The following is a 17,886-nucleotide window of genomic DNA, read 5'->3' as shown; positions in this document are numbered from 1 at the left end:
CTGTTTTTGTTTTTTGGCTTAGCACCCATCATTTGCCAGTTTTCAGTACTTACAGGTTGAGTTATGAATTCTTCCACTTGGTCTGCAATGTCCTCAGTCTGTCGGAGCGCAATCTCTGCATTCTCAGCCACTGTTTCAGTACTCCTTTCCTGAGATATCGCTTTTAATTCGTCCGTCTTTGGCAGAGCATTAATCTTTGATTCCAGAATAGAAATCCTCTGTTCTAATTCCATGCATTTTCTGCAGGATTTTTTGCTTCCTGGCATTTAAAAAAAAAAGTGGAAATTAAATTAAAATTAAATTAAAAGCTTATAAAGATAAAAAATAAAAAAAGAGAATAAAATAGTGGAAAGTCAATGAGAAAGTAAAGTATAGAAATAAAGATTAAGAAAGCAGGAGCAAAGCAAAGAAGCGTCCTACTCCTCATAGATAATGACCCTGCTTTATGGCCAAGTTCCATTACTGAACAAGCCAAGTCGATTCTGGTTAGTAGAGGAGCAGCTGCTTTTCCAAATTGAAGTGAAAAGTACCCTGCCTCAAGTAGGGATAGGACAATGGGGGGCATGACTAGGAGTTTCACAAATTCCTTACTCAAATGTTCTCTACCTAATGGCCAATCTGTGACTAGGCAGTGGCTACTTTACTCCCCTTCAACTGGTTGCATCTTTTGTTTTGCTTGCAAGCTATTTTCAAGTAAGCACAATGCGTTTGTCCACGGGTTTTCTGATTGGAAACATTCTGAGCGTATCGGTGAGCATGAGAGGAGTGAGGAGCATAGGGCTTGCATGCTAGCATTACACAATCGCTCCAAAAACACAGGAATAGTTGATTCTGATCTTGTCAAACAAATGGATGCAGAGAGGCAATACTGGCGGGAAGTTTTGAAAAGAGTTGTTGCTGTAATCCAGTTTTTGGGGGAGAGGGGCCTTGCTTTCAGGGGAGACAATAAGCAGCTGGGATCACCTCACAATGGTAATTTCTTAGGCATTGTCGAACTGTTGGCCAAATTTGACCCTTTTCTAGCCGACCATCTCCAAAGGTTTGGAGGCAAGGGCAAAGGCTCTGTGTCCTACCTCTCATCAACAATTTGTGAGGAATTTATCCACTTAATGGGAGAAAGAACAAAGGAAGCAATTATCAGCGAGATTAAAGAGTCCAAATTCTTTTCTGTTATAGTTGACTCCACTCCAGACCTTGCTCATGTGGACCAACTCACTTTTATTTTCAGGTTTGTAAATAATGGTGGAGAAGTAGTTGAGCGTTTTCTGGCTTTTGAGCCTATTGGAAATCATAGTGGGAGCAGTTTGGCTGAGTATGTTGTTGCTATGGTGGAGAACCTGGGCCTAGACTTAACTAACTATAGAGGCCAGTCTTATGACAATGCAAGTAATATGTCAGGAAAGTACAATGGAGTCCAAGCTCATCTGAAATGAACAAACCCATTAATTTGTTGTGTCCCCTGTGCAGCACATTCGTTGAATTTAGTTGGTGTCAATGCTGTTGACAGTTGCCCAGAAGCTGGCCGTTTCTTTGACTTTGTGCAATCACTATACACATTTTGTACCTCGTCAGCACACAGGTGGGGAAAGGTGTTTTGTGATACAGATGTGAAACTCACATTGAAATCGTTGTCAGGTACTCTCTGGAGTTCAAGAGCTGAATCCACAAAGGCTCTTTGGAAATATTATCCACAATTGAGAGAGGCACTGAACAATATTTCTAAAGATTCACAGGAGAAACGTGAAACTAGAAGCGAGGCCTCTGCACTCTGTGGCAAGCTGGACACCCTAGAGATAGCCTTCATGGCACACTTTTGGGATACAATACTGCAGCGGTTCCAAACCACAAGTCTGCAGTTGCAGAAACATAACATTGACATACACACGGCTACACGGCTTCTCCTTTCACTTCGTGACTTTGTGGCAGAACAGAGAGACAATTTCGCCTTTTTTGAAGGGTCAGCTTTAAATGTTACCCATTCAGTCTCCCAAGACTACAGGCATGACCTCCAGCGCACAAAGAAGCGCAAATGTATGGCTGATGAAAGTGAAGAGCCAGGTGTTGAATTTAGTGGAAAAGAAAAGTTTTGGATTGAAACATTCAATGTTCTAATTGACAAACTTGTGTCCTGTCTTAACCATCGGTTAACTGCATACACACACTTGACCAGTCTTTTTCATGTTCTTTTCATGCCTGACAATATATCCAACAGTGAGCTCACTTCAAGGGCCAAATCACTTGCTGCAGCATATCCCACAGATTTGGACATGAGCCTGGCAGATGAACTTGTACAATACAAATCATTCATGTCAGAAAATCAAAAATGCCTAAGTACAATGCTGAAGACCATGGTGGATTTGGATCTACAGTCCACATTTCCAAATGTCTACATAGCACTCAGACTTTTTTTGACCCTGCCTATTACAAATTGTGAAGGGGAATGTTCATTCTCCAGACTGGCTCGTATTAAGAATGAACTCAGGATGACAATGTGCCAAAACCTCTTGAATTCACTTTCTCTTCTGGCAATTGAATCAGATTTGGCCCGACAGCTTAACTTTGATGAATTAGTGGATGACTTTGCAAGAAGGAAGAGTAGGAAAAAACTTATATAGCCTAGAATTAATTATTCCTTAGGTACGGCTTAATTATTGACATATCCTAATCAGTTTCCTTGTTAACTTCTTGACACAATACATATATCTTTAATCACTAACAGTGTATGCCTTAATGTTCTAAACATACAGTATGTTCACATGTCACTTTATTTACTTCATTCACATGTTGCCCTCTGCTAGTTTGCGACCTCAGTAGCCTTTGTGTGTGTGGGGGGGGGGGGGGGGGGGGGCCTTTGTGAACTCCTGGCCCTGGGGCCCAGACCCCCCATAATCCGGCTCTGCCTCCACAAGATAAATATAGAAATTCAATAGTATAAAAAGCCAATGTGCGTTAAAGAAAACGAGATGTGAGATATTAGTGTGAGCACTGAGGAATAATCTATAAGTTATTGAACTCTATCAGGATCGATTCATGTGTGATGTGAATTATGCGACCAATAAATACTATTAAGACATGACTGTGAGAATGAAGTGAAAATGGCAAATAACATGAGAAAATAATCCTGTTTCAACAACTGTCCTAAATAGAAAGGAAGAGGAAATATATGAAAGAGAAAGATGCACTGTATAAGAGAAAAACTGAAATAATCTCTGCTGAAATAATTTTAACTTGAACCACGAGTTGGCCAAGTGATTAGCATGTCCACCTCTCGATCGGGAGATTGGGAGTTTTACTCACGGTCGGGTCATACCAAAGATCATCATAAAAATGGTACCTACTGGCGTCTGGCAAAGCACACTGCAATACAGATGCGAGTGGGGAGTCAAACTCTCGCGGTTACCAGAGGACTAGCCCCCCACTGTAACCCTAGCTATGTAATAGGTGAGAGGCCGAGGGCTATGGAAACGGAGATCGGCGCCGCCCTCTGCGCTACATGGCGTGGGAAGGACTTTGAACTTTTTTTAAAAAATAATTATAGTAATAAAAGAGCCTTTCAAAAAAATTATCAGAGACTGAACTGGAAAAGGAAAAAACAATAACAAGTGTTGCCAGGCAAAACAATCCTTGCCAGGTAGCACTTATGATGAATATGAAGGAAGATACTGCAAAAAAACAATTTTGACCTTTTGAGTGATCTTGACCTTGTGTGTGAACATACTTGGCCAATAAACATGGTTCTGATTCTAATTCTCTGCTGCTCTCAGCCAATCAGAATACACTGTACTGCACAATTGTTACACTCTTACATTCTTATAGCAAGATGACATAGTGGCTACCACCTCTATATGAAGCAGTAGCCACAAAAACCTTCACCTTGACCGGATGACCCCCAAAATGTTGGAGGTTCTATTTGAGACTGTAGCGCGTATCGAGTGTGGGTGGAGCACAGAGGACGGCAGGACAGCGTTTGGAGGCAGACAAGGCGATTTATTTTTATAACTTTTCAGTTTCAATAATCTCATTCATTCACACACACACACACTCGTCTGGTCCCGAGTTGCGCTCCCTCTCCTCTCTCTCTGCCTCCTTATATAGGGAGCGGTTACTGGGAAAACACACACACAAACAGGTTAATTATCCTCAGGTGTCGCGATTCTGCCACTCACCTTCCCCGGCTCCACCCTCCTGTCACAGACCGGCACTTGACCATGCCCCCGCTGCCACATACCCCCACCACCTGACTCAGGCCGGGCGCTCGTCCGGCATGCAGCCGACTCCCCCCCCCCCCCTTGACGGGAGAGGAAGTCCGCTACGACCATCTGCGCCCCCGGCCTGTGGACCACCTTGAAGTTGAAGGGTTGGAGTGCCAGATACCAAAGGGTGATCCGCGCGTTGGCATCCTTCATGCGGTGGAGCCACTGGAGGGGCGCGTGGTCCAAACAGAGAGTGAAAGAGCGCCCCAGCAGGTAGTAACGGAGGGCGAGGACCGCCCACTTAATCGCCAGGCACTCTTTTTCAATTGTGCTGTAGCGCCCCTCACGCACTGACAGCTTCCGGCTGATGTACAGGACCGGGCGGTCCTCCCCCTCCACCTGCTGGGACAAAACGGCCCCCAGCCCTCTGTCCGACGCATCGGTCTGCAACACAAAAGGGAGAGAGAAGTCAGGGGAGTGTAAAAGTGGCCCCCCACACAGTGCAGCCTTTACCTCAGAGAAAGCCCACTGGCACTGCTCCGTCCATTGGACCGGATCTGGCGCCCCCTTTTTAGTGAGGTCAGTCAGCGGGCTGGTGACGTCCGAATAATTAGGTATAAACCTACGATAGTAGCCAGCCAGCCCCAGGAACTGCCTCACCCCCTTTTTGGTCTTGGGCCTCGGGCAGGCCGCAATTGCTGCTGTCTTATTAATTTGGGGACGCACCTGCCTGTTGCCCAAGTGGAAGCCCAGATACCGTACTTCCACCCGCCCAATCGCACACTTCTTCGGGTTGGCAGTGAGTCCCGCCCGCCTCAGCGACCTAAGGACGGCCCTCAGGTGTTGTAGGTGCCGCTGCCAATCATTACTATAAATGATGATATCATCTAGGTAAGCGGCCGCATAGGTGGTGTGGGGCCGGAGGACCCGGTCCATCAGCCGCTGAAACGTAGCGGGCGCCCCAAACAGCCCAAAAGGAAGTGTGACGAACTGGTGTAAGCTGAACGGTGTGGAAAAGGCCGTTTTTTCCTGGGATAATGGAGTCAAGGGGATCTGCCAATATCCCTTCGTCAAATCCAGTGTCGAGTAAAAGCGAGCCGTGCCTAGTCGATCGAGCAGCTCATCAATACGAGGCATTGGGTACGCGTCAAATTTAGACACCGCGTTGACTTTCCTATAGTCCACACAGAACCAGACCGAGCCGTCGGCCTTGGGAACCAAGACCACCAGGCTGCTCCAGTCACTGTGGGACTCCTCGACGATGCCCATTTCAAGCATGGCCTGAAGTTCTTCCCGAACCACCTTTTTTTTGTGTTTGGGTAATCTATAAGGACAGCTCCGCACTACCACCCCCGGGGGCATCTCTATGTGGTGTTCTATGAGGTTAGTGCGACCGGGCAGGGGCGAGAACACATCCGAAAACTCGGCCTGCAACTGGGCGACCTCCGTGAGTTGGGTCGGGGAGAGGTGGTCTCCACAGGGGACCGGAGAGGTACGTGATGCCAATGACCCTTTTTGGACCTCCGGCCCCAGCTCCGCCTTCTCCGGAACTACCGACACCAACGCCACGGGGACCTCCTCGTTCCAGAGTTTCAGCAGATTGGGGTGGTAGATCTGTAGCGCCCCCTCCCTGTCCGTTCGCCTAACCTCATAGTCGACGTCCCCGACTCGCCGTGTGACCTCAAAGGGTCCTTGCCACTTGGCGATTAATTTGGAGCTCGACGTGGGCAACAGGACGAGTACCTTATCTCCCGGAGTGAACTCTCTAAGGCGCGTGCCCTTGTTGTACAGGCGGGCTTGCCGTTCCTGGGCCTGCCGCAAATTCTCCTGAGTTAGGTGGGTGAGCGTGTGAAGTTTTGCACGCAGATCCATAACGTACTGAATTTCGTTTTTGCTCGGTGAAGGTCCCTCCTCCCAATTTTCCCGCAGTACATCTAAGATGCCGCGCGGCTTACGCCCATATAATAATTCAAACGGGGAGAACCCTGTGGAGGCTTGGGGGACCTCTCGCACTGCAAACAACAAGGGTTCGAGCCACTTATCCCAGTTACGTGCGTCCTCACTTACGAATTTTTTGATAATATTCTTGAGGGTGCGGTTGAACCGTTCAACTAAACCGTCCGTCTGTGGGTGATAAACGCTGGTGCGGATCGGCTTAATACCCAGTAGCCCATACAGTTCGCTCAGTGTTCGTGACATAAACAAGGTGCCTTGGTCAGTCAGAATCTCTTTCGGGATTCCAACCCGGGAGATGACGTGGAAGAGGGCCTCCGCAATACTGCGTGCTGAGATATTGCGAAGAGGCACCGCTTCCGGGTATCGCGTTGCATAGTCCACCAGAACCAATATAAAGCGGTACCCTCGTGTTGACCGATCTAATGGCCCGACGAGATCCATCCCAATTCTTTCGAACAGGGTCTCGATTAATGGTAGGGGGCGCAAGGGCGCTTTTGGAATGGCCGCTGGATTTACTAACTGGCATTCGCAGCACGCCGTACACCACTTACGGATGTCGCCGCGAATCCCCGGCCAATAGAATCAGGCCATTATCCGGGCGAGTGTCTTATCCTGCCCGAGGTGTCCAGCCATGGGATTAAAGTGAGCCGCCTGAAATACCAATTCCCGGCGGCTCTTTGGAATTAGCAATTGGGTGACTCGCTCTTTCGTCTGAGTGTCCTGCGTCACTCGGTATAACCTATCCTTCAAAATGGAAAAATAGGGGAAGGACGGGGTGGCGCCCGGCTGGAGCGTCTGACCATTGATTACTCTCATTTGGTCAAACGCGTGTCGCAGAGTCTCGTCTCGTGATTGTTCCAGTGGGAAATCCGCGAGGGATTCCCCAATAGAAAGAGGAGGGGCCGGTGGCTCCTCACTCTGTCGCGGAGATGACGTAGACGGCTCTGCGACCGCAGCTCCAGCCAAAGCGACACCGGGACCCTCCCCTGTTAACCGGCAGGACCCACTCTTTATTAGGCGTGCCATTAAACCCCGAAATCCCGGCCAATCAGTCCCCAAGATCAAAGAGTGGGTAAGGCGAGGATTAACCGCCGCCTTCACTATCGATTTCTCCCCTCTGAAATGTATGTGGACCAACACCAACGGGTAGCTGTGAATATCCCCGTGCACACACAACACCTTCACCCCTTGTGCTCCCCCCAATGCCTCGTCTTGCACCAGGCTTTGGTGGATCGAGGTCTGATTGCAACCTGAATCCACCAACGCCTGATATGTAGCCCCTTGTACACTTACCGGTATGCGATACGCTCCGGCCCGATCGAGGGCAGCCTCTGGCGCGTCGGGGATCCGCACCACCGCCCCCACTTCCATCGCTGCACACTGTTGCTGCAGGTGGCCCGCTTCCCCGCAGCGCCAGCAAACCGGCCCGGGCCTTCCCTCTGCAGCTGTGTTCTGGGGCTCACTCACCTGAGGGGGGGGAGAGACAGACACAGAAGGGAGAAACGGGAGGGCACCACGGGTGCGGCGGGCCGGCTGGGGTGGAGCCGGCCCCCGCCTCCGCGGTGGGGGAATGGGGCGAGGACGGGACACGGGAGGAGGGGGGGAGAAAGAGAAGAGGAGAAAGAAGATGCTGTCATCCGCTGTCCTGCTGCCGGAACAGCCGCCAGATGATCCTCCGCCAGTCCCACGGCCTGATCCAGCGACGCCGGGCGGTGGCACTGGACCCACTCCGCGGTTCCAGCTGGTAAGCGGGCGATGAACTGTTCCAGCGCCACCTGGTCGATGATTCCCTCGGCGTCGCGATCTTCGGCCCTCAGCCACCGCCAGCAGGCGTCCCGGAGCTGCTGGCCGAACGCGAACGGGCTGCCGACTTCCTCCATCTGCAGCGCGCGGAAGCGCTGGCGCTGCTGCTCCGGCGTGCGCCCCACGCGCTGGAGGACAGCCCGGCAAAGGTCGCCGTAGGCCAGCCTGCGGTCGGCGGGGAGCTGTAGTGCGGCCAGCTGCGCCTCTCCCGTCAGGAGGGGGAGGAGGCGCGCCGCGCGCTGCTCCATCGGCCACCCCGAGGCTTCGGCGACCTGCTCGAACAATGTGATGAAAGCCTCGGGGTCGTCCTGCGGGCCCATCTTGGTCATGGTGAGGGGAGACGGGCCCGCGGCCGGGGCGCTGGTGGACCCCGCCGATGCGAGGAGACGCCGGAACGCCTCTCGATCTTCCTGCTGGGCCAGCACCAGGGCTTCGAAGCGGCGCTCCTGCTCCTTTCGGAGCGTGACAAGTGCCTGGTGCTGGCTCTGCTGAGCCGTGGCGAGGGCGTGGACCAAGTCCGCGAACGGGGAGGATTCCATGGGGCTGCTGTGTTGGTGCTCCACCTTTTCCCGGGTTTCGGCACCACTGTAGCGCGTATCGAGTGTGGGTGGAGCACAGAGGACGGCAGGACAGCGTTTGGAGGCAGACAAGGCAATTTATTTTTATAACTTTTCAGTTTCAATAATCTCATTCATTCACACACACACACACTCATCTGGTCCCGGGTTGCGCTCCCTCTCCTCTCTCTCTGCCTCCTTAAATAGGGAGCGGTTACTGGGAAAACACACACACAAACAGGTTAATTATCCTCAGGTGTCGCGATTCTGCCACTCACCTTCCCCGGCTCCACCCTCTTGTCACAGACTGGCACTTGACCACGCCCCCGCTGCCACAGAGACCAATGCCCATCTATCCTGAAAGTTTCATGAAGATTGGTTCAGCCGTTTTCCCATAACATCATTTAAAAAAAAAAACAAAGAAACAAACAAGTGTTGCCAGGCAAAACAAACTTCACCTGGTAGCACTTATGATGAATATAAAGGAAGGTATCACAAAAAAACAATTTTGCCCATTTTGGTGACCTTGACCTTGATTTTGACCTTGTGTGTGAACATACTTGGCCAGTAAACATGTGTGGCAGCGGGGGCGTGGTCAAGCATTGGTCTGTGACCGGAGGGCGGAGTCAGGGAAGGTAAGTGGCAGAATCACTACACCTAACATTAATTAATGTTTGTGTGTCTTCCCCAGTGACCGCGCCCTATTTAAGGAGAGAGAGCGAGAGCAGAGAGAGCTCTCTCCCCAACCAGACGACTGATGTGTGTGCGTGTGTCTGAGTGTGTGTGGGAGTAAATATAGAAGCTGAAAAGCTAAATAGAAGAGTTTTGTGAACTCAGTTCTGGCCTGCCGTCCTTCTGTGCTCCACCCACCTACACGAACTGTCACAGTGGTGCTGAAACCCGGGATGAGCACAGAAGAGAACAGCCCCATGGAGTCCTCCCCCTTCGCAGACCTGATCCACGCCCTCACCATGGCCCAACAGAGCCAGCAACAGGCGCTGCTCACCCTCCGAAAGGAGCAAGAACAACGGTTCGAGGCCCTGGTGCTAGCGCAACAGGAAGATCGTCGGGCGTTCCTGCACCTCCTCGCGTCGGTGGGGTCCACCATCTCCACCACTGTGGGCCCTTCCCCCCTCACCCTCACGAAGATGGGCCCGCAGGACGACCCCGAGGCCTTCCTCACGCTCTTTGAGCAGGTAGCAGAGACCTCGGGGTGGCCGGTGGAACAGCGCGTGGCACGCCTCCTCCCCCTGCTAATGGGAGAGGCGCAGCTGGTCGCGCTACAGCTCCCCACCGCTACCCTACGCGGACCTTCACCGGGCCATCCTCCAGCGGGTGGGGCGCACCCCCAAGCAACAACGTCAGTGCTTCCGCGCTTTGCGCTTGGAGGAAGTCGGCCAGACGTTCGTGTTTGGCCAGCAACTCTGGGATGCCTGCTGGCAGTGGTTGAGGACCAACAACCGCGACGCCAAGGGACTCATCATCCAGGTGGTACTGGAGCAGTTTATCACGCGTCTACCAGCAGGAACCGCAGAGTGGGTCCAGTGCCACCACCCGGCGTCGCTGGATCAGGCAATCGAGCTGGTGGAGGACCATTTGGCAGCTGTCCCGATGGCAGGACAGCAGACGACCTCTTCTCTCCTCTCTCTCTCCCCCTCCTCCTGTGTCTCCTCCTCGCCCCATTCCCCCACCGCGGAGGTGGGGGCCTGCACCACCCCAGCCGGCCCGCCGCACCCGCGGTGCCCTCCCGTTTCTCCCTTCTGTGTCTGTCTCCCCCCCCCCCCCCCCCTCAGGTGAGTGAGCCCCAGAGCACTAGTGCAGAGAGGAAGCCCGGGCCGGTTTGCTGGCGCTGCGGGGAGCCGGGCCACCTCCAACAGCAGTGCTCGGTAATGGAGGTGGGCGCGGTGGTTCAGATCCCCGATGCACCAGGAGCCGCCCTCGATCGGGCCGGAGCATATCGCATACCGGTGAGTATCCAAGGGGATACATATCAGGCGTTGGTGGATTCTGGCTGTAATCAGACCTCAATCCACCAAAGCCTGGTGCAAGACGAGGCATTGGGGGGAGCACAATTGGTGAAGGTGTTGTGTGTGCACAGGGATGTTCACAACTACCCTCTAGTGTCGGTCCACATTCTTTTTCGAGGGGAAAAATTTATAGTGAAGGCGGCAGTTAATCCTCGCCTTACCCACTCAATAATTTTGGGGACTGATTGGCCGGGATTTCGGGATTTAATGACACACTTAGTGAAGAGTGGATCCTGCCATAGTTTAACAGGGGGAGGTCCCGGTGTCGCGTTGGCGGGAGCAACTGTCACAGAGTCTTCTACGTCATCTCCACGTCAGAGTGAGGAGCTGCCGGCTCCTCCTCTCTCTGTTGGGGAATCCCTCGCGGATTTTCCATTAGAGCAGTCATGAGACGAGACTCTGCAGCATGCGTTTGACCAAGTGAGAGTAATTGATGGTCAAACGCTCCAGCCAAACGCCACCCTGTCCTTCCCCTACTTCGCGATTATGAAGGATAGATTATACTGAGTGACGCAGGACACTCAAACTAAAGAGCGAGTCACGCAGCTTTTGATTCCGAAAAGCCGCCGGGAATTGGTATTCCAGGCGGCTCACTTTAATCCCATGGCTGGACACTTCGGGCAGGATAAAACACTAGCCCGAATAATGGCCCGGTCCTATTGGCCAGGGATTCGCGGTGATGTCCGTAGGTGGTGTACGGCATGCCGCGAATGCCAGTTAGTAAATCCAGCGGCCATTCCAAAAGCGCCTTTGCGCCCTCTACCGTTAATCGAGACCCCGTTCGAAAGAATTGGGATGGATCTCGTCGGGCCATTAGATCGGTCAACATGAGGGTACCGCTTTATATTAGTTCTGGTGGACTATGCAACACAATACCCGGAAGCAGTGCCTCTTTGCAATATCTCAGCATGCAGTATTGCGAAGGCACTCTTCCGCGTTATCTCCCGAGTTGGAATCCCGAAAGAGATTCTGACTGACCAAGGCACCTCGTTTATGTCACGTATACTGAACGAAATGTATGGGTTGTTGGGTATTAAGCCGATCTGCACCAGTGTGTATCACCCACAAACGGACAGTTTAGTTGAACGATTCAATCGCACCCTCAAGAATATAATTAAAAAATTTGTAAGTGAGGACACACGTAATTGGGATAAATGGCTCGAACCCTTGCTTTTTGCAGTGCGAGAGGTCCCCCAAGCCTCCACGGGGTTCTCCCCGTTTGAATTGTTATACGGGCGTAAGCCGCGCTGCATTCTAGATGTGCTGCGGGAAAATTGGGAGGAGGGACCTTCACCAAGTAAAAATGAAATCCAATACGTTATTGACCTGCACGCAAAACTCCACACACTCACGCACCTAACTCAGGAGAATTTGCAGCAGGCCCAAGAACGACAAACCCGCCTGTACGACAAGGGTACACGCCTTAGGGAGTTTGCACCGGGAGATAAAGTACTCGTACTGTTGCCTACATTGAGCTCCAAATTGGTCGCCAAGTGGCAAGGACCCTTTGAGGTCACACGGCGAGTCGGGGACGTTGACTATGAGGTGAGGCAAATGGATAGGGGTGGGGCGCTACAGATTTACCACCTCAACCTGCTCAAACTCTGGAACGAGGAGGTCCCCGTGGTGTTGGTGTCGGTGGTTCCAGAGAAGGCGGAGCTGGGACCAGAGGTTCAAAAGGGAACATTGGCATCACGTACCTCTCCGGTCCCCTGTGGAGACCACCTCTCCCCGACCCAATTCGCGGAGGTTGCCCAGTTGCAGACCGAGTTTTCGGACGTGTTCTCGCCCCTGCCCGGCTGCACCAACCTCATAGAGCACCATATTGAGACGCCCCTGGGGGTGGTAGTGCGTAGCCGCCCTTACAGGTTACCCGAGCACAAGAAAAAAGTGGTTCGGGAAGAACTCGAGGCCATGCTCGAAATGGGCATCGTCAAGGAGTCCCACAGTGACTGGAGCAGCCTGGTGGTCTTGGTACCCAAGGCCGACGGGTCAGTCCGGTTCTGTGTAGACTATAGAAAACTCAATGCGGTGTCTAAATTCGACGCGTACCCAATGCCTCATATTGATGAGTTGCTCGATCGGCTAGGCATGGCTCATTTTTACTCGACACTGGATTTAACAAAGGGTTATTGGCAGATCCCCTTGACTCCATTATCCCAAGAAAAAACGGCCTTTTTCACACCGTTCGGCTTACACCAATTTGTCACACTTCCTTTTGGGCTGTTTGGGGCGCCCGCTACGTTTCAGCTGCTGATGGATAGGGTCCTCTGCCCCCACACCACTTATGCGGCCGCCTACCTTGACGACATTATTATCTATAGTAATGACTGGCCGAGGCACCTCGAACATCTGAGGGCCGTCCTTAGGTCGCTGAGGCGAGCGGGTCTCACAGCCAACCCGAAGAAGTGTGCGATTGGGCGGGTGGAAGTACGGTATCTGGGCTTCCACTTGGGCAACGGGCAGGTGCGTCCCCAAATTAACAAGACAGCAGCAATTGCCGCCTGTCCGAGGCTCAAGACGAAAAAGGGGGTGAGACAGTTCCTGGGGCTGGCTGGCTATTATCGTAGGTTTATACCTAATTATTCAGATGTCACCTGCCCGCTGACTGATCTGACTAAAAAGGGGGCACCAGATCCGGTCCAGTGGACGGAGCAATGCCAGTGGGCTTTTTCTAAGGTAAAGGCTGCACTGTGTGGGGGGACACTTTTACACTCCCCTGACTTTTCTCTCCCCTTTATGTTACAGATGGATGCGTCAGACAGAGGGCTGGGGGCTGTTTTGTCCCAGGAGGCAGAGGGGGAGGATTGCCCAGTACTGTATATCAGTCGCAAGCTGTCGGTGCGTGAGGGGCGCTACAGCACCATTGAGAAAGAATACCTGGCAATCAAGTGGGTGGTCCTTGCCCCCCGTTACTACCTGCTGGGACACCCTTTCACCCTCTGTTTGGACCATGTGCCCCTCCAGTGGCTCCACCGCATGAAGGATGCCAACGCGTGGATCACCCGTTGGTATCTGGCACTTCATCCCTTTAACATCCACAGGCCGGGGGCGCAGTTGGTCGTGCCAGACTTCCTCTCCCGTCAAGGGGGGGAATCAGCTGCAGGCCGGATGGCCACTCGGCCTGAGTCGGGCGGTGGAGGTATGTGGCAGCAGGGGCATGGTCAAGCATCGGTCTGTGACCGGAGGGCGGAGTCAGGGAAGGTAAGTGGCAGAATCACTACACCTGATGTTAATTAATGTTTGTGTGTCTTCCCCAGTGACTGCGCCCTATTTAAGGAGAGAGAGCGAGAGCAGCGAGAGCTCTCTCCCCAACCAGATGACTGATGTGTGTGTGTGTGTCTGAGTGTGTGTGGGAGTAAATATAGAAGCTGAAAAGCTAAATAAAAAAGAGTTTTGTGAACTCAATTCTGGCCTGCCGTCCTTCTGTGCTCCACCCACCTACACGAACTGTCACAACATGGTTCTAATTGTGAGGGGGCGACAGCGTGTGTATGTCAGCCTCGTTTGGAGGTTTCAGTTTCGAAAACTGTAAGAGGTAAGAGTAGAATAATATAAAGTACAGACAGTGGAAGCTCAGTGGAATGCACTTTCCCTCTGTAATAAGCATAAACATGTCTGAAAGCGATTTCTTTAGTGTAGTCCATTTATTTATAACTTATAACTATAGTAATAGTTTCTGGGTTCGAACCCAGTGGCCGGTGAGGGCCTTTCTGTGTGGAGTTTGCATGTTCTCCCCATGTCTGCGTGGGTTTCCTCAGGGTGCTCCGGTTTCCCCCACAGTTCAAAGACATGCGGTTAGGTTAATATGGGACGGCCTTGGGCTGAGGTGCCCTTGAGCAAGGCACCAAACTCCCGACTGCTCCCCGGGCGCTGTTAGCATGGCTGCCCACTGCTCTGGGTATGTGTGTGTGCTCATTGCTCACGTGTGTGCATGTGTGTGTTCACTGCTTCAGATGGGTTAAATGCAGAGAGGAAATTTCACAAGTGTGTGATGAATAAAGTTGTGCTTTCTTTCTTTCTTTAAATCAACAGAGCGGGGAATTTTTTATTAATGTGGTTTAAAAGGGGGCGTGGCCCAAACCCCTTCCTTTGCATATGTAAACGAACCAAGAATGTGCAGTGTATGCAAATGAGGCAGGTGGTGATCCAATCAGCGTGTTTGTGGGCGGAGTCTTTCCGAGGCAGCACTCCTACAGCCTGAGCTCAGAGCTTTTTTTTTTCACTTTGGCCGGATGACCCCCCCTCCCCCAAATTTTGGAGGTTCTATTTGAGACCAATGCCCATCTATTCTGAAAGTTTCATGAAGATTGGTCCAGCCGTTTTCCCGTAACATCGTTTACAAAAAAAAAAGACCGAAAACAATATGTCGCCTCCTGGTGGACTCTGTCCCGGGCGAGGTAATGAAGGGGAACGCTATAAAGATATATAAAGAACATAGGTAAAGCTGAGAAAATAAGAGGAGGTAATGAAAGGAGAAAAAGTCAGGAGATACTTTTCTTGGGGCAAATTTGATCGGATATGACAGTTTAACACATAAACCAAATACTTTATTTTACGGAGAGATCAGTGCCTGCAAGCAATGTCTTCAGCACAGAAAATCAAGTCTGTATCTATGACAGCCATTTGGCTGTTCATGAGCTCTCCAGATTTTTACGTAGAGCTCAGTGGCTATGAGCCACTCAGTTTTTTTTTTACATACAGATAAAATCTTACATAGAGATCAGTGGTCCGGAAACGACGTCATATTTGTTGATCGATCCTTGCACTCTGATTGGCTGAGCCGGACCACGTGGGCACGCCATAGCAGACGGTGAAGACGCAGTTGGCGGTTGTTGCAGACGATTTCACTGGGTTTTGACAAAATGCCACCGAAGAAGAAACTACTAGTGCATCTCAAAAAATCAGAATATTGTGAAAAAAGTTCAGTATTTCCATCAGTTATTTAAGAAAGTGAAAGTTATATATTATAGACTCATTACACATAAATTAAAACGTTTCAACCATTTTTCTATTTTAATTTTAATCAGTATGGCATACAGTACAAAAACAAAAAAAAAACCATCTCAAAATATTAGAATATTTCATTTCGAGTTTGAGTAAAACAGTATGAACACAGTGTATCTCTCGGTCTAGTTCAGTACACACAACCACAATCATGGGGAAGACTGCTGACTTGACTGTTGTCCAGAAGATGATCACTGATGCCCTCCACAAGGAGGGTAAGCCACAAAAGGTCATTGCTGAAAAGGGTGGCTGGAAAAGGTGCACAAGCAACAGGGATGGCCGCAGTCTTGAGAGGATTGTCAAGAAAAGTTGATTCAAGAACTTGGGAGAGCTTCACAAGGAGTGGACTGAGGCTGGTGTCAGTGTATCAAGACCCATCATGAACAGACATCTTCAAGAAAGGGGATACAACTTTCGCATTCCTAATATCAAGCTACTCCTGAGCCAGAGACAATGTCAGAAGTGTCTTATCTGGGCTAAGGAGAGAAAGAAATGGACTGTTGCTCAGTGGTCCAAAGTCTTCTTTTCAGATGAAAGTACATTTTGCATTTAATTTGGAAATCACGGTTCTAGAGTCTGGAGGAAGAGTGGAGAGGCACAGAATCCAAGGTGTTTGAAGCCCAGTGTGAAGTTTCCACAGCCTGTGATGATTTGGGGTGCCATGTCATCTGCTGGTGTTGGTCCACTGTATTTTATCAAGTCCAAAGTCAACACAGCCATCTACCAGGAGATTTTAGAGCACTTCATGCTTCCATCTGCTGACGAGCTTTTTGGAGATGCTGATTTCCTTTTCCAGCAGGACTTAGCACCTTCCCACAGTGCCAAAACTACTACCAAATGTTTTGCTGACCATGATATTACTGTGTTTGATTGGCCAGCCAACTTGCCTGACCTGAACCCCATAGAGAATCTATGGGGGTATTGTCAAGAGGAAGATGAGAAACACCCGACCCAAAAATACAGATACGCTGAAGGCCACTATCAAAGCAACCTGGGCTTCAATAACACCTCAGCAGTGCCACAGATTGATCACCTCCATGCCACACCGCATTGATACAGTAATTCATGGTAAAGGAGCCCCAACCAAGTATTGAGTGTATAAATATATACTTTTCAGAAGTTGTACATTTCTGTATTGTAAATCCTTTTTTGATTGATTTTAGGGAATATACTTATTATTTGAGATACTGGATTTCTGATTTTCATGAGCTATAAGCCATAATCATCAAAATTAAAACAAAAAAGGCTTTAAATATTTCAGTGAAAGTTTACCTTTTTGAATTAAATTATGAAAAAAGGAACTTTTTCATGGTAATCTAATTTTTTGAGATGCACTAGTAAACCCTAAAGTGGTCCAAATAAATATAAAGTTCGTGTTTTCTACAGGGTTGTACATGTAAATTGTAATTAATATTTTCATATCTATGAATTGTTATTTTCATATTCAGAAGCTCCCCGGGAGTGCCTAAGTTCCCATAGAGATGTATGGTCCCTTAGCTAAGGCTTCATACTTATAAAGTGCAAGTAACTAATTGTGTGCAAATATTTATGCTGAAATTATACAATACCACACCAGAAGTACAGCAAGTACATTACACATGCACCAAATAAGCTCACCATGTAGTTATGTTATAGAGTCAGGCAGAGGGTAACTGAGAAAGTCAATCACACATACACCTGGAGGGAAATTTCATACATATTTTGCAAGTATTTTGTAGGGAAATGGTTTGTAGTTTGTTAGCTGAGAATGCACCAGAAGGCATGTACATTTCAAAATTTTTTACCACCGCCGCAAATTCCAAACCCGTCTACTAACATACGCACTTCAACTCAGGGAAGGCTGTTAATTAGCTGATTAGTTAAATGAAGGCTGGTGGAAGCAGGGAAAGCATTAAAATGTGCGGAACAAAGGGCAGTCGATGGGGGGGGGCAACTGTGAGATTTGTCCCCTCCAAGATGGCACCAACGTTGACGCATCTAGCTGAGCCAATTATGTTTCCTGTCATGTGACTAAACTGCTGGCAACTGTTATCACGTGACGAACCCCATTGCGTTACTGAAATTCTTTCCCTGTAAGGAGGGGGAAGTAATAATGGCGGAAGCGTGTGGCCAGGTTCTCTTAGGGTCTGGGCTGACTGTCCTTTCCCATCCTCTTATGTACATTAAGGTTTTAGTACAGGTAAGTGGGTTTGTGGCATATCTGCTCAAGGTTTTTATATAAATGTATATAAACGATTGCACCTGTTTACATTTTTCTCAGAATACGCGACGTTGCCATGTTGCTCTTTAATAAAGGTGAGCTAGCCTGTTGAGCAAAATATCGTGTAAAATTTAACCATGAAG

At 50.0% G+C, this 17,886-nt stretch overlaps 1 protein-coding gene across 1 annotated transcript in view; it reads left to right on the top strand.

Annotated features, from left to right (window-relative positions):
* The first annotated feature begins 17,599 nt into the window (after positions 1-17,599).
* mtch2 (mitochondrial carrier homolog 2) overlaps positions 17,600-17,886 on the top strand; it is a 93,176-nt gene continuing 92,889 nt past the window's right edge. The window contains exon 1 of the mRNA XM_060911150.1: positions 17,600-17,722. Coding sequence (XP_060767133.1) covers positions 17,636-17,722 — 87 coding nt within the window. The 5' untranslated portion in view covers positions 17,600-17,635. The remainder of the gene's footprint in view (positions 17,723-17,886) is intronic.

Source organism: Neoarius graeffei, chromosome 27, assembly GCF_027579695.1.
Source record: "Neoarius graeffei isolate fNeoGra1 chromosome 27, fNeoGra1.pri, whole genome shotgun sequence".
Lineage (NCBI taxonomy): Eukaryota > Metazoa > Chordata > Actinopteri > Siluriformes > Ariidae > Neoarius > Neoarius graeffei.
Note: the sequence above shows the minus strand (reverse complement) of the source record. Positions and strands in the feature narration are given on the sequence as shown.